This window comes from Drosophila ananassae, chromosome XL (assembly GCF_017639315.1).
Source record: "Drosophila ananassae strain 14024-0371.13 chromosome XL, ASM1763931v2, whole genome shotgun sequence".
NCBI lineage: Eukaryota > Metazoa > Arthropoda > Insecta > Diptera > Drosophilidae > Drosophila > Drosophila ananassae.
In genome coordinates, this window is record NC_057931.1 from 5,654,967 (window position 1) to 5,668,453 (window position 13,487).

At 40.4% G+C, this 13,487-nt stretch overlaps 2 protein-coding genes across 9 annotated transcripts in view; one reads left to right on the forward strand and one right to left on the reverse strand.

Moving 5' to 3' along the window:
• Positions 1–1,845: 1,845 nt before the first annotated feature.
• The window catches only part of LOC6492919 (fasciclin-2), a 72,083-nt gene continuing 60,441 nt past the window's right edge, over positions 1,846–13,487 (forward strand). For all 7 annotated transcript variants that reach the window (XM_032452928.2, XM_014905717.3, XM_014905716.3 and 4 more), the window contains exons 1-2: positions 1,846–2,203; positions 4,886–5,185. In XM_032452928.2, coding sequence (XP_032308819.1) covers positions 5,134–5,185 — 52 coding nt within the window. In that variant the 5' untranslated portion in view covers positions 1,846–2,203; positions 4,886–5,133. The remainder of the gene's footprint in view (positions 2,204–4,885; positions 5,186–13,487) is intronic.
• Positions 6,042–9,639, reverse strand: LOC6503473 (mitochondrial import receptor subunit TOM40 homolog 1). 2 transcript variants are annotated; one of them, XM_044716769.1, is made up of 3 exons: positions 9,367–9,639; positions 6,870–7,282; positions 6,042–6,817 (listed from the first exon to the last, which is right to left on the reverse strand). In XM_044716769.1, exons 2-3 carry the CDS (start codon positions 7,255–7,257, stop codon positions 6,168–6,170), a joined length of 1,038 nt encoding a protein of 345 aa, XP_044572704.1. In that variant the 5' UTR covers positions 7,258–7,282; positions 9,367–9,639; the 3' UTR covers positions 6,042–6,167. The 2 variants fall into 2 exon arrangements, with proteins under 2 accessions (XP_044572704.1, XP_001964315.2); XM_001964279.4 differs by having other exon boundaries at positions 6,870–7,294.

The following is a 13,487-nucleotide window of genomic DNA, read 5'->3' on the forward strand; positions in this document are numbered from 1 at the left end:
TTTAGTAAATTTTAATAAATATTACAAAATACCTTCTATTAAGTAATATTTCTGCCATAAAACTAACTATATATATAAATAAACCCAATAATATTACCCATTTTACTTAAAAGTCTATAAATAAAGTTTGAAATTCTGGGGAATTGTGGAAAATCATAGCTATGAACCTAAAATCCCAAACGAATTACGCGTGAATGTAACCAAATTGTACTATTAAATTAATTGGTATTAAATTCATCCACGGGGTGGCCAAAAATTTTATCAATAAAATAGTCCAATTTTCACACACACACCAGCCAAATGAAGCTGAGAGGTCAGAGGTCGGGGGTTCGGAGGTTGAACGCATTTGCAAATTAAGCATGAAGAATGGAAAATGGAAAATCGCAATAGATCGCAATTGGATAACCATGTCTATGGGAAAATTCGGTGGAAAATGCCAAAAATTCAATGGTTGAGCCGCGAAAAATGGAAATAAAATTAACACACTTCAAATTGGTAGAGATGGAGGGTTGGGGGACTGTGGAAAGGGAAAGGGAAAGGGACAGTGCAATAAATAAAGCGCAGCGAAAGTGCGACATCAACGACAAAATAACAATCCTATAAATCACTTATTGCCAGTCAGTTGGGTGGTGGGATATATCTTTAGGATACATAGATGTGTGTTGTTTGCCCGTTGATAAATTGCGCCGTGGCACACACACACACACACGGGAAACAAAAACAAAACAACAATGATAACTGCAGATACATCGCACACTGTTCTATGCATCTGTCAGATACGCAATTTCATTTACTAAATTGCACCGAACGCATTCGAACGTAACTGAGATTTTTCGCTGTTGCTGTTGCTGTTATTGTTGTTGTTGTTTTGTTTTTCCTGTTTTGTGTTTTTCCTGTTTCCCAAGTGCAGGCGTGACTGTATGCTGGGCGGGACCTTTAATTGACGTCGACAATTAAAACAGTTGAGATACTTGTATCTCGCGGATGCGATGTTGCCAAGGCAACAAGTGGTAGCCGAAATGTTGCCAGCCGGAAAACTCTCGTCGAAGTTTTTCCACTTTTCGAATTCTTTTCGCCGCCGATGATCTCATAGAAGCGCATTTTCGAAAAAAACTGAAATTCGAAATAAAAATTGTGTCTCGGAGCGAGGCAACATGTTGCAGACTTCGAAAGGATGTTGCTTGTTGCGGGTACAGTGGGTCACAGGATTAGGGTTCAATGCGAAAAAATGTTGTTATTCTGGAAATAAGAGAGATTAAATACTATTATTATTTCAGCTTGAAGTTGTATTTTAAATGTGATATTTATTAAAGACTATATAAGCCCCTAATAATCCCTCCACAATTGTATGGTAGTTGTATCTTTTTAATGGCCATTCTGAAAGGCTGTTGACAAACTCTTAAAATTGAGCAACACGAGGGCCAGAAGTGCGACACCAGTCGCTCGTAAAAATGACGAAATAAGTGCCCAGTTTCTCCAATTCTCTGATTCTCCAGTGACATTTGACCCCGCCGGGGAAACCAGAAAAAGCCTAACGGTAACCACTGTGCGTCATGTTCTCTGGCTTATTGGGTCGCTCTCGCTTGGCAACACATTTCGTCTAGCAGCATGTTTCAGCATCTTTGTTGCCATGGCATCATTTCAAAATAAAATTATACTTTATTTGATTATTTTTTAGCCAAGATTTATAGATTTCCTGATTTGTTGAAGTAATTCCATTTGATTTTCGATTGGTATAACTTGCTTCCATAAGGATTTCTTCATTTCCGATCCAACTTTGCCCGCCTGCCTCTGCAACATGCCTCGGCAACCTTGTTGCCGCGAAAATCCGCTCTCGCCGCTTCATGTTGGTGCTGTCGCTGCGCTCACTTCACAGTGGGCCTCGGCCGAGTATAAAAGCAAACTTACCCTATAAAAAAAATTTTATTAATCGAAATATTCCGAATCTAACAACAACGCTGGCACTTGGCACTTGGCACTCTTGGCCGCATCCGTTTGTCGTCTTTTAGCGTGCTTGTTAGCCGATCGCCAATCATTCGGGCAATTTTTAAAGAATATCTCATCAAAATCACCAAAGAGACTTGAATATTTTTTGTCAAATAAGCGAATTTAAGATTTTTTGTCGCTTTCTTATCGCGTCGCGAACGCGTACGTGGTCGTGAATGTGTGTGTTGGTGTGCCAGTTAAACAATAAAAAAAATTGGTAATAATATTTATTTTTTTGCCCCACTAAACAGACGGAACTAAACAAAAAAAAAAACAAAAAATGAAAATAAAACGAGAAACGGAAAGAAAAACATGAAAACTTAAGAAATTCCGGAAAAATAACCAAAAATAAACTGTCGGCATTCTTGGCCAATTGTTATTGTTGTTGTGGTTTCTTTTTTTGTAAACTTTTTTTAGCGTGTGACATAAAAAACAAAAAAAAAATATATATATAAATGAATGAAGAGTGTGTCATTTCCCTCTCTCGCTCACTAATTGTTTTTGTTCAAGTGCCTGGGTGTTGGTTTAGTTATTATGGTTTTTAATTTAATAATATTTTTTTTTCCCCATTTTTTGGCGCTGAGTCACGTGCAAAAGTTCGAATCAATTGTTGGCCCAAAAAAAAACGAAAAACTTTGGAGAAAAATAACAAATGCCCTGCATGGAAAACTCAAAGTGCATTCCAACAGAAACTAAAAAAAAAAAAACTATACAACAAAATGCAGTCTAATAAAAAACATTACCAACACAGCGGAGAGAAAAAAAAATGAAAAAAACAGGTTTTTGGAACCGCTTCGCTTATGACGCTGCTGCCAACTTTGTTGTTTGGCTTATACTGTACAGTGAACCCCGAAAGTTGACTAACAGAAGAGGCTAATACCCTAAAAGTTGAACATCTGAGGGAGAAAAATCAAAAATTTTTTGACCTGTGGGAAATTGTCTGAGAAAAGTTAATTAATTTTTGGAGAAGCCGAGAAATGTGGGTTGTCGGAAAAGTTTTAACCTTATTAGGCATTGGCCCAAAAGTGTTATCAACTAGCTGGAAACTTTTATCAAACAATTTTCATCCTAAATTCATAAAGTTTCTCTAAGCTCTCGCTTTGATCAAAAGTATTTCTGAAGCGCCAGAAAAGAAGTACTTGTTTCATTTCAATTTAGTTTTTGGCACAACATTTTCTCAAAAATAATTCACCTAATCACATTCCAGTTAAATAAAAAATAATAAACCATAATTTAACTATCTTTTTTGGCTACCTTAATTAAAAGTTTGAATTCCAAATCAAATCATTTGATTCCAGCATTAATGATTCAGGAATATTAAGTGGGAAGAAAAACTTCTCAAGTTTTGGCAACTTGAACAGATTTTCAAAATTAACACATCCACTCTTGCCACATCCGCCCCACTTGCAACAAAGTTTGACATTATAATTAGCGTTTTCGAAAGTTTATGAATATTTAAGTCGACTTCCGTGTATTTTGTTAGACGAAAGGAGCAGTTACCACCTATTATTCCCAAGAACATTTCGCGTGCCGCCGTATGTGGCTGTATATGTAGGTGTTTTTTTCAGTAAAAAGTCAAGGCCTGCCCCAAATATCGATTACCCAGTGGTAACAATAGTAATAGCCGTCAGGCTAAATGAGTAAGGCGGTAAGAAAATACCCCTCAAGTGGAAGTGGGTGGCTATTTTACTTGGTGAAGTGAGGGGGAGTGGGTTTATAACACGTATAAGGCAGTAGAAAGTGTCTTTCAGGCATTAATTGGATGTGGTTTTTGAAGGATAACTAATTTGAATAATGTGGCGACCGTGACACGAGCTTGTCATGAGCCTCTAAAAAAGAAGTCTTAAATATTAACTTCTAAAGAAGTGAAGTATACTGCTTCCTAGTGATCACTGTACCTTAATGCTCATTGCAGTCCAAGGACATTAAGCAAAGGTGCACCTCCAGTGCGTGGAACTGAGATGGGGCTAAAAAAAAAGATAGCGATAGCAAGCTTGAGTCACACTGGCTCTCCCTCTCTTTCTCTCTCTCTCTGTCTCTTGCCACAAAAGCTAACACAACGCCCCAACAAACCGCTAATCTAAGGTGCTCTCTTCTCGATAGAGATATCGAGAGACCTGCCGCTCTCTTATCTGCCTGACCCAATCCAATCGAGATAACGATCATGGAACATGGAATTCATCGAAAAATATTAAATATTAAGAATTTATTTAAGAATGCAGGTCCAGGTAGAGGTTCCCCTTCCTGCCACAAGCACTTTGTCTCTTTCTGTGGCGACGTGTTTCGACTTCTGAGAGAGCCTCAATTTCCGTTACAAAAGTGCCAGCGACATGTGCGAAGAAGGCTAAGAAGAAGAAGAATATGGCTAAGAAGAAGCAAAGCTGGTTTTCTTGGTTAACTTCCAACTGCCAACTTTTTTCTTTATTTCTTTATTTTTTTGTATTTTTTTTTTAGAATGCAAAGACAAAGCCAATACAGATACTAGCAGAGTATCTCTCACTCTCGCCACCAAAATAAGTCGTGCGTGACGCTTCTGCCGGCTTTGGCTCATAAAGGCCACTATTTGCCATTTGAATATCAGAAAATGTTAAAGTTATGTGGTATTATGGCCCAAACAATGCACTTTATGAGGATCGTCTTGGAAAAGATTAAAAAGTCATTTGATTAACTTCAATTGAAAGATTGAAGCTTGGAACTGGTTCTTTTTGCTAAAACTAGTTGGGAATTTTAGCAAAAAGACAGTAATAAGTGGGAATTCCAAAATTATATTATTTAATTACAAAATAATAAAAGAAACCCATAAAAAATTAACTAAACTAGTACAATCTTATATAAAGATTTTTGAAATATTTTTAACCAAAAACTAACTAGTAGTTCTATTATTTCTTCATCATTTCAGATTCTACACACACCCGAAGCTACAAAAGTATCTAGACCAGCATAAAACTATCTTAACAAAAAAAGAACTAAAAAGTGTTAATAAATTACATAGAAATTTGTGCAATCAAAAGTCGAATAAAAAAGCGGACTGACATATTTTTTGAAACATTTTTTTTTCGTGTAGAACTGTAAACAAACCAAAGAAGTTTAAAGAGAGCCGGTCGTAATTTTTAGTCGGCCAACGGAGACAGAAAAACGATAAAGAAAATGCGAGAACTGCCCCTCTTGGCGCTGCTCCTATGCAGCTGTTCGCTAATAGGTGAGTGCCGAACACGTTCCACATCCACAAGATACATTTCTATCTCTATAATCACAAAATTAGAAATAGCAACCTGCAGTCGATGCAGAAATAGAGCTACAAAACCGAAAACCAATTTAATGACTAAAATTGAAGTTATCGAACTTATACTCAGAAAAATTCATTAGATAGTTGGGGGCTTAAAACTTTATATCTTTGGTATTAAAAGTAACTATCTTATATAGTTTTTAGTGAGTGCTAAGCTTATAATATGCTCAAGTCATAATAGTCCTAAATAACCCTATTTTTTCCATTTATAATCCCAGAAAAATAGCAAATCATTAGGCTAAGTCATCTAAGTAGGAACTGACTCGGCTAAAATCCATTTATCTCTTAGTTCCTGAGCTCTGAACCAAGTTACCTGAGCACTTGGCAGTTACCTGATGCCAGGGGCGACCCTGAAACCAAGACACTGAGCAAATAGACAAAAAGGAAAAAAACAGAAATAAAAATAACACCACACCATCCCAAAATCATGTTCCTTATCGCTCTGAAATCCTCTGAAATTTTTAAATCAATATTTGTCTTACGCCATAACAGAGAGAGGAGGAGACTACTATCCGAACTGTATCTGGACAAATATCGTATATTTTTTTTTGGGCTAGCATGGCAGATTAGGCGTCTCTCCAGACTACAGATACAAAGATACAGATACAGATACGCTAGCGTCATTTGCTTAGGCAAAAAAGATACAGATCTGAGAGCACCTGACTTTGGGGGGAGCCATAAAAATATCAGAAAACTGAGATTACGCAAGAAGAGTCTGTTGCCATGAGGCTGGAATTCTCTAGGACAATATTACCAAAAAAGAACCTCCTTTATGGCCAAAAAGGGAGAAAACATGTTGGAGTTTATTACCGAAAACGAAAAATTACCAGACCTAAAAGATATCCGCATTCCTGGGATATTCTGGAACTAATACGCGCAACTAGGATCGGATTGGTTACTCCAGGACGACTCCCACTCCCAGCCGGAAACGGTTGGAACGATGATTCAGCTTGGCGCTGATGACCAGGATCATGGGTAGCGGCTTCAGATGCTTCTCGCACGTGGCACTGATCACACCGCGTGTATCGATGCCGCCCCGGAAGTTGAAGTCCGTTTCGGGCCTGGCCATGTGGTAGTAGATCTTGGCGAGGAGCGATCGCTTCACGAAATTGGCCTGAATTTGGGTGCCGGCACGAAGGCAGCCGCCGAATGTCTGGGTGTAGCACAGCTCGGCGGCATTCGAGTTGACGGTGGCGGAGAGGTGGCAAGGACCTCGGGTGTAGCGTCCCACACAAGAGAAGAGATTCGGTTCGTTGCTGGGCTGCATGATGATCTCCCAGCCGAGCTCCAGCCGGGGGGTGACGTGCTTCAGGTACGAGGCCACGAAAATGCCAGTCTTCTGGTACGGGATCAGGTCGCTAAGCATGCAGGATAATGTGTAGTCCCTGCCAAGGAGATCGGCGATCATCTGATAGTGCTGCAGTCCCTCATACGCGAAGGTCATGGAGCTCTTGCATCTCAGGCGTTTGGAGAGGAACTGATTCATTCCGGCACAGAAGCCACCACGACTGTCCAACTCCGCCACAACCTCCGACAGGGATTCCCCTAAAAACATGGATTATTATCGATTTTGAATCGATAGTTATCGCAGACATACCTGTTAGGGGATGGACGTTCATGTCCCGGAGGTATGTTAGATTCAAGCGGTAGACGTTCCTGTCTCTCTTGCCCATCTGCAGGTGGTGGCCCATCGAGAGCTGTGTGTTGACGGTTTTATTTGAAATTACTTTCAACCCGTCAAAACACACAGGTTGCGAGTTCCGAGCCAGCTCGTGAAGGTCGGCCACGGTCCCGGGATTGTCACCGAACGTCTTAACAACATCTATTTCGGCCATGTCCTTGTCGCCCAGGATGTAGTAGCCGTCGATGTTGGCCAGCTCCTCCTGATGGTCTTCACTCACATACGGCAGGAACTCCATTAGTCGCTTACGCTTCGATTTCTCGTCTCCGGTATAGACGGATGGATTGGAAATAATATTACCCATAATGGCAATATGGAATGTAGATGATCTGTGAAGAAAACTATTGTTCTATTAATCCCAATCCATTATTCATTTAATTTAATAGGCTGCCTAGAGCCGGACACTGTCGAGATGAAGTCCAAAGACGAAGTCTCTTCCCAGCAATTACCGCATCCGGTTCGGACCACAACAAAATTTTAAAATTAAGACCCTAGTCGAATTTAATTAACGTTTGCTTCTATTTGGACTTTAGGAGAGTGACTCAGCTGATGGATCACATAGAAATGGGGTTTTCCCCCCAACCTACTGAAAGAACTGAAAGGAAAAACGCTCAAGAAAATTCCCAGGAAAGATTTTTGGGGGGAAAAATGAAGAAAAAAAAGCACTGGCTGCCACTTTGCCGCCCGCCACCTCACTTTTGTGGTCAGTTTTATGCTCTAATTTTGTGCCGTAAACTTAAAAGTTTTTATGTTGTCGCCGCTCTGGTTTTTTTTGTTAAAAAAAAAAAAGAAAATACGGCAACTTGTTCCATATTTTTCCCGCTCTACCCGTGTTGCAAGAAAAAACACTGAAGAAAAGCTCAAGAGTGTAAAAAAAAATGGCAGGGAATAAGACGGAGGACAGTCCTAATTAGCTGAGCCCGAAACTGGCTTAATTGGGTGCTGCTTTCACTTTGGCCATCATCGTCGTGCCTGGGAAAGCTGTCCAACTGACAGTTAGTCGTACTATTAATGGGCGATGAGGGCTCTACAATGAATGGTCTAAAAAAAAAGAAGTCTAAACTTAAGGGCTTCTGTTGAAACACAAAACCAAACTTTGTGTTTAAAAGGAGATAGAACTTTAGAGGTTCCAGCTTAGTTTCTAGAAAGAAAGGTAGACAGAAAGGTAGATCATGTTTAGTGATCAAGAAATCTTAATAACCTCCATTATAGAGCACAAGAATGAAGAGGAATCTCTCTAAAGAGTTTATAAACTCTGTTTAGTATCTCCACTGAGGACATTCTCAGAATTCTCTGACTCATACATATCTCTCGAGACTTCTCACGCTGCCCAGCTTCCCATCCCAGAGACTGGTGCGTTTTGGGGAGAGACATCAGGTTGATGCTCCTCCAGAATGGGAGACCGAGAATGGAAGCTTTATGGTCAAGCGGGCAGGCAACTCGTTGAGTGCTTGTTTCTTGTCTTTTGTGCCACTTGACAAGACAAAGATGCAGAAACGAGAGGCTGTGGCAACTGGAAGAGGCAGCTAGCGAGTGGTAGACAGGAAAAGGAAATTCCAATTATCTTCCTAAGACTCTGGACAGTGCGTAGAAAAGAATTGTAGCTCTTTCTAGTCACTATACTATTTATTCTAAGCCCAACATTCTCCTTAATAAAATAATACAAAAGCATTCAAAAGGATTGCAGCCCAGCTCCCTGGTGGATCTTTATTGTGGGGAGGGGACTTGATCCCAAAAACAGGCGCATAATTAGCTGGCATTGTGGCATGCAACGCCACTCCCATTCGAATTAACTGCAAATGAGCCACAAAAAGACCGAAAAACCTCCCGAAAAAAAACAAAGATTCTTTTACATATTTTCGGGTAACCCCCTCTATAGTTTTTTTTTTTTTTAAATCAACCAGAGAAACTTTGTGGGGGAAAAAAACAAGGCTGCGGTAAAATATGAAAGTAAAATTAATTAAGAAAAAAAAAGAAAAGAGTTGAATAGAATTAGTGTGAAAAATATATGGCAAGATACAGTATGAAGTATGCATTTTCTTGAATTAAATTGTGCATTTTTTGAGAGTGCAGAGTGAGAGTGGAGAAAAGTCTTTAGACCCGCATATAATCCCAACGAAGCTCATGAACAATGAGACATGCCAAGATGCATACAATTTAACAAAAAAAAAATAAGAAAAAAATAATAATAAAGAAGCACAAGAATGCACTGAAAATACAAATGAAGGAGCACCCCCCTTGGCTTTTCTTCCAAGTATGATGAATGAATTTTAAATTAAAATTCAGACGAAAACACAAAACTGATTAAGCCACATGTGTCCCAAAACGAATTCTGAAACCCAGGTCCACCTTCTACTCGCCACCCGCATGGCTCTAGGGCTCCAAAAAAAAGGGGATAGGGTTCAATACTTACAAGCACCCTGAAAAATTTAATAATTTTTTTGTTTTATTTCAACGCGATGTTTGAGCAAAGTCACTAATAATTTCACTTTTAATATACAGTTCCGAAAAAAATGGCGTTTTTGAAAGCGAGTAGAAAATATTTGAAAAAAGTTAGAGAATGTTAACTGCTTGAAGCTCTAAGTTGAAGTGAGGAATACTAAAAAAATTATATTTCATAGATCTTGGAGTGGAAAGTCATAGGTTACTTAGATTACAAAGAAATATAAGTATGTTTTTTAAAATTATAATAATATTAATAAGCCCTGAAGATGAAAAAGATTTGATATCCCCTCGAGACAGGAAACTCCCCACCTGACTTTAGAACGTGATGGGCCTAACAACCACCCGAAATTGAGCCATAACCTGTGGGTCCTGGCGATGTGATTTGGGAATTCTTTAGGCCTACTCCCTACCTGCCAACTACCTGTACTGCGATCGGGCCATCTGGCCATTGAGGCCCACAGGTAACCCGATGACGCCCTGGCATACACAACTAATTGCTAATTGGATTATGTCTTACTCGAGTGGGAGAACCATAGGAGACATACATACATATATTGTATATATATCTAGGGATAGAGAGAGTCCGAAGGGTCATTGATATCCGCCTTTGGCCAGGTCGTAATCCAAACGACGGTCATCGCAGCCGTCCAGACAACGGGGGTTGGAATGTTTTTAATTGACTTGCCCCATTGCAATTGCATAACAATGAGACGGCACACCCCCTCGGGACCATCATCTCTCTATTTTTTCTCCATGTGTAGGCTGGTATCAGGGACGGGTGAGTGTGCGGGTGTGTGTGTGTGTGTGTTTGCCTTCCTGATTGCGGCGTCAATTGTCAATTTTTGTTACCTTCTGTGCCTGGCCTGGCCTGGCCTGTCCCTTCTAATTGGTAATGCAAAGTGCATGGCCCGGTCCCGACTTCTGGCTCCTGTCCGTCACTGTCCGCTGTCCGCCTATGCCCATTGGAGTGTGTCCTTTCTTTTATTTCCTCCATCCCCACACTCTCCACGCCCAGTCTGCACCTTTCTTTGTTCTATCTTCTTGCCTTTGTCCTGTCTTCGTAATCAATTCGTTTCCATTTCGTATTTTTGAAATGTACTCTCCTGATCCTCCTGTCCGCTTAAGGGAGGGAGCTCCTAAAAAAGGTGTCAAATATATTATTATTTCCAAGAAAAGCACTATTCTACAGAGGTGGTATTAGAATCTATTATTTTTTTGTCACTTACAAGTGAAAATAGCCGGAGGAGTAGCTTGGTTCTTGTTTGCGGGCAATCACTGTACTTGATTTCATTTTGTTCCTTGGGGGGTTAAATTGTTTTTCATTTGGTTTTCACATTTTCTTTATATTTTTTTTTTTTCATTTTTCATTTGGAGGATGGTCGTGCTCCATTTTGCATGCCCATCTCCTGGCCCGCTCTCCTCCTCGCTCCGTCACTCATTAAATTTCCCACACTGAGTGGGATTTCGACTCCCACTTGCCACGCCGCCAGCCTCCTGCCTCCTGTCTCCTGCCTCCTCCAAGCCACCAATCCCATGGCCAATTCTCATCCTCTTCCTTCGGCACTTATCTTGCCTTCCTGCTTTGTTTTTTGTGTGTGTTTTTTTCCCACCATTAAGCCTCAACTATCAGCGGCAGCTCATCAAGACGGAAAGCGGCAAAAAGTGCAAGCATAAGGCAATTCCCGGCAATGCCCTCTGCCCCCCTCCAGCACCAGCAGCAGCAGCAGCTCATCCCGATCCCGACCAGGAAGACCCCTTGCACTCACCGTACTATTTGCTGGTTTTGGCAATTTTCAGCATTTAACCAAATAAACCTCTGACAGCAGTTCCACTTACACACCGAAAACTATTTCGCGGAAAAAGCTAACTTTTTTTATATAGAGATGGGAGAGATATTGGCGCTTGATTATCGAAGGCTCGAGATTATCGATCAATCAAGTTTTCAGTTGTTAGAGATGGCAAAAGCCAAAGATGTTTCTGCTTCGATAACTTTTAAGATTAGAGAGTTAGAGAGTTATTGAATTATTAGAAGCTCTATGACATAACTGGTTTTTAACTATTTCTATGACAGTTTCTTTCTTTTTTTGTATACTATTCTTAATAGCTTTCATATCTTTCTAAAATTTATACATTTTAGTTTCAATCCTTACTCGCAGTGCACCTCAATAGCCCTCTCGCCAGCATCTCTCACATTCATATAGTGCTCAGTGGCTCTCGGCGTCATTATCAACGTTTAAGCCCCCCTTCGGGCTCTGCTGCGCCCCTGTCTGTCGGTCGGTCGGTCGGTCGGCCGGTGCAGGTTCAGTTCCCTCTTCAGTTTTTCAGCTTTTCAACGGCCGGGCATGGCAGCCAGCGGGTATGGTTTGAAATGAAACTGAAATGGGGGAATGGAAATGGCGATGGGATTGGGATTGGGATTGGGTTTTGTGATTGGTAGAGGGGGGATTCCATTCTCCGGACCACCTCACCTGGACCACAAATTGTTTTCGTATGCCCCATTGCATATTTCTGGTTTGGCAGTTTCTTCAAATTGAACTAGTTCTTAAAGTTTAAAGTTATAGTTTTGTAAAAATTAAAATTTTCTCAAAAAACAAAAACATGTTTTTACAGTGAACATTATTCCCAAAAAAAAAAAATTAGCTAAAATTGAGTAATATTAAGTAATATATATGCCTCGGGGAGGAAGTTTTCAAAGAGTTTTGTTCATAAACTAGTTCTGCGACTTCAATGAACTAGTTCGTGAACTTCCTTGACTTGAACCCCTATACCCTTTACCCCCTTTTAACTCTTTTCTTTTTTTTTTTTTGCCTTTCGAAGCCCCTTGACTGCTCCATTCTCATCATTATACCATTCCCAAAGTTACGAAAACTTTTTAGCCGACGCCAAGTTGGCTGTGGGGGCCTGAGAAAAAAAAGGGGGTAACCCTTCATTCCCCCGCCGCCCTTAACCCCTTTTTGGGTGCCGCCTCTTTTCCACTTTTTTGTTCCTGGGCATAGTTTAGCGTAAATTTTGCATAATTTTATGGCAATTTTTCACATGCGCATTCGCAATGCGGCCAACTAAATAAAAAAAAGAAATACAAAAAAATATAATAAACGGCAAAAGTAACAACAGAAATGCATCCCCAAGCCCCCTGTCGACGCCCTTTGTGTTTGCATTTTAGTCATGAACTTTTAAGCATTTGTCATGCATAATTTGAGCGCCAAATGTATTGGAAAGAATTTTAAATTGATTGCTGTTGCTGTTGGGGAAGAGGATAATGCACTCACTCGGATAAGCGGACAAACGGACAAGCAGACTGGCGGACAAATGGACAAGCGGACAAGCGGACATGGGTAACCGATTCTTGGACTCTCGGACATTAGTCAGAACCGACTTTAACCCCTGTGGGCCAAACAGCTTTGTCAATAATTAGCTTAACCCATTAATAACACTGGAATGCAGCAGCCATGACTGAGCCATGGTACTGAGTCAGCAAACCGTAAGATACGGATACATCTAACGGATTACGTCTGGTGAAAAGTGATGGCGGGAAAGGACCGCTCAGCCGGACAGCCAACTCAGCCAACAAGATTAATGATGGCCTTTACCTTTTCGGAGAAAGACATGGCCAAGAGGGCGAATGGCCGAAAGCTAAAAGTAAAAGTTCATTCACATTGCTTTGTTGCAGCTGCAGTTCTTCTTGCAGAGGTTATTTTCTCTTTTAAACGCCCTCCACTAAGGGGCTCCTTAATTATTTTATTTCATTAAACTCAAGCTCAAGCTAAACATACATATTTACAAATAACAAACACCTCTATTGTGTTAATTTGTTTCAACAGCAGTTGCAAATAAAATAATTGTCAAGCTCTTGTTTAAATAAAAATATAAACAGTATCCGGCATGCCAGTCATCTTAAACTCTTCCTGGATATCCATTGACTTTCTCACTGTACTCTGGTTACCTCAGTGAGGTGCTAACCTTTCCCAAAAATGGACACACCATACATACATATGTATTCCCATAATTTACAACCCGGGCTTTATCTCCGTTTTGCAGAGGCGCTTTTTTTCTCGCTCTTTTCGCCCTTTTTGCCCAAGATGCCCAAGA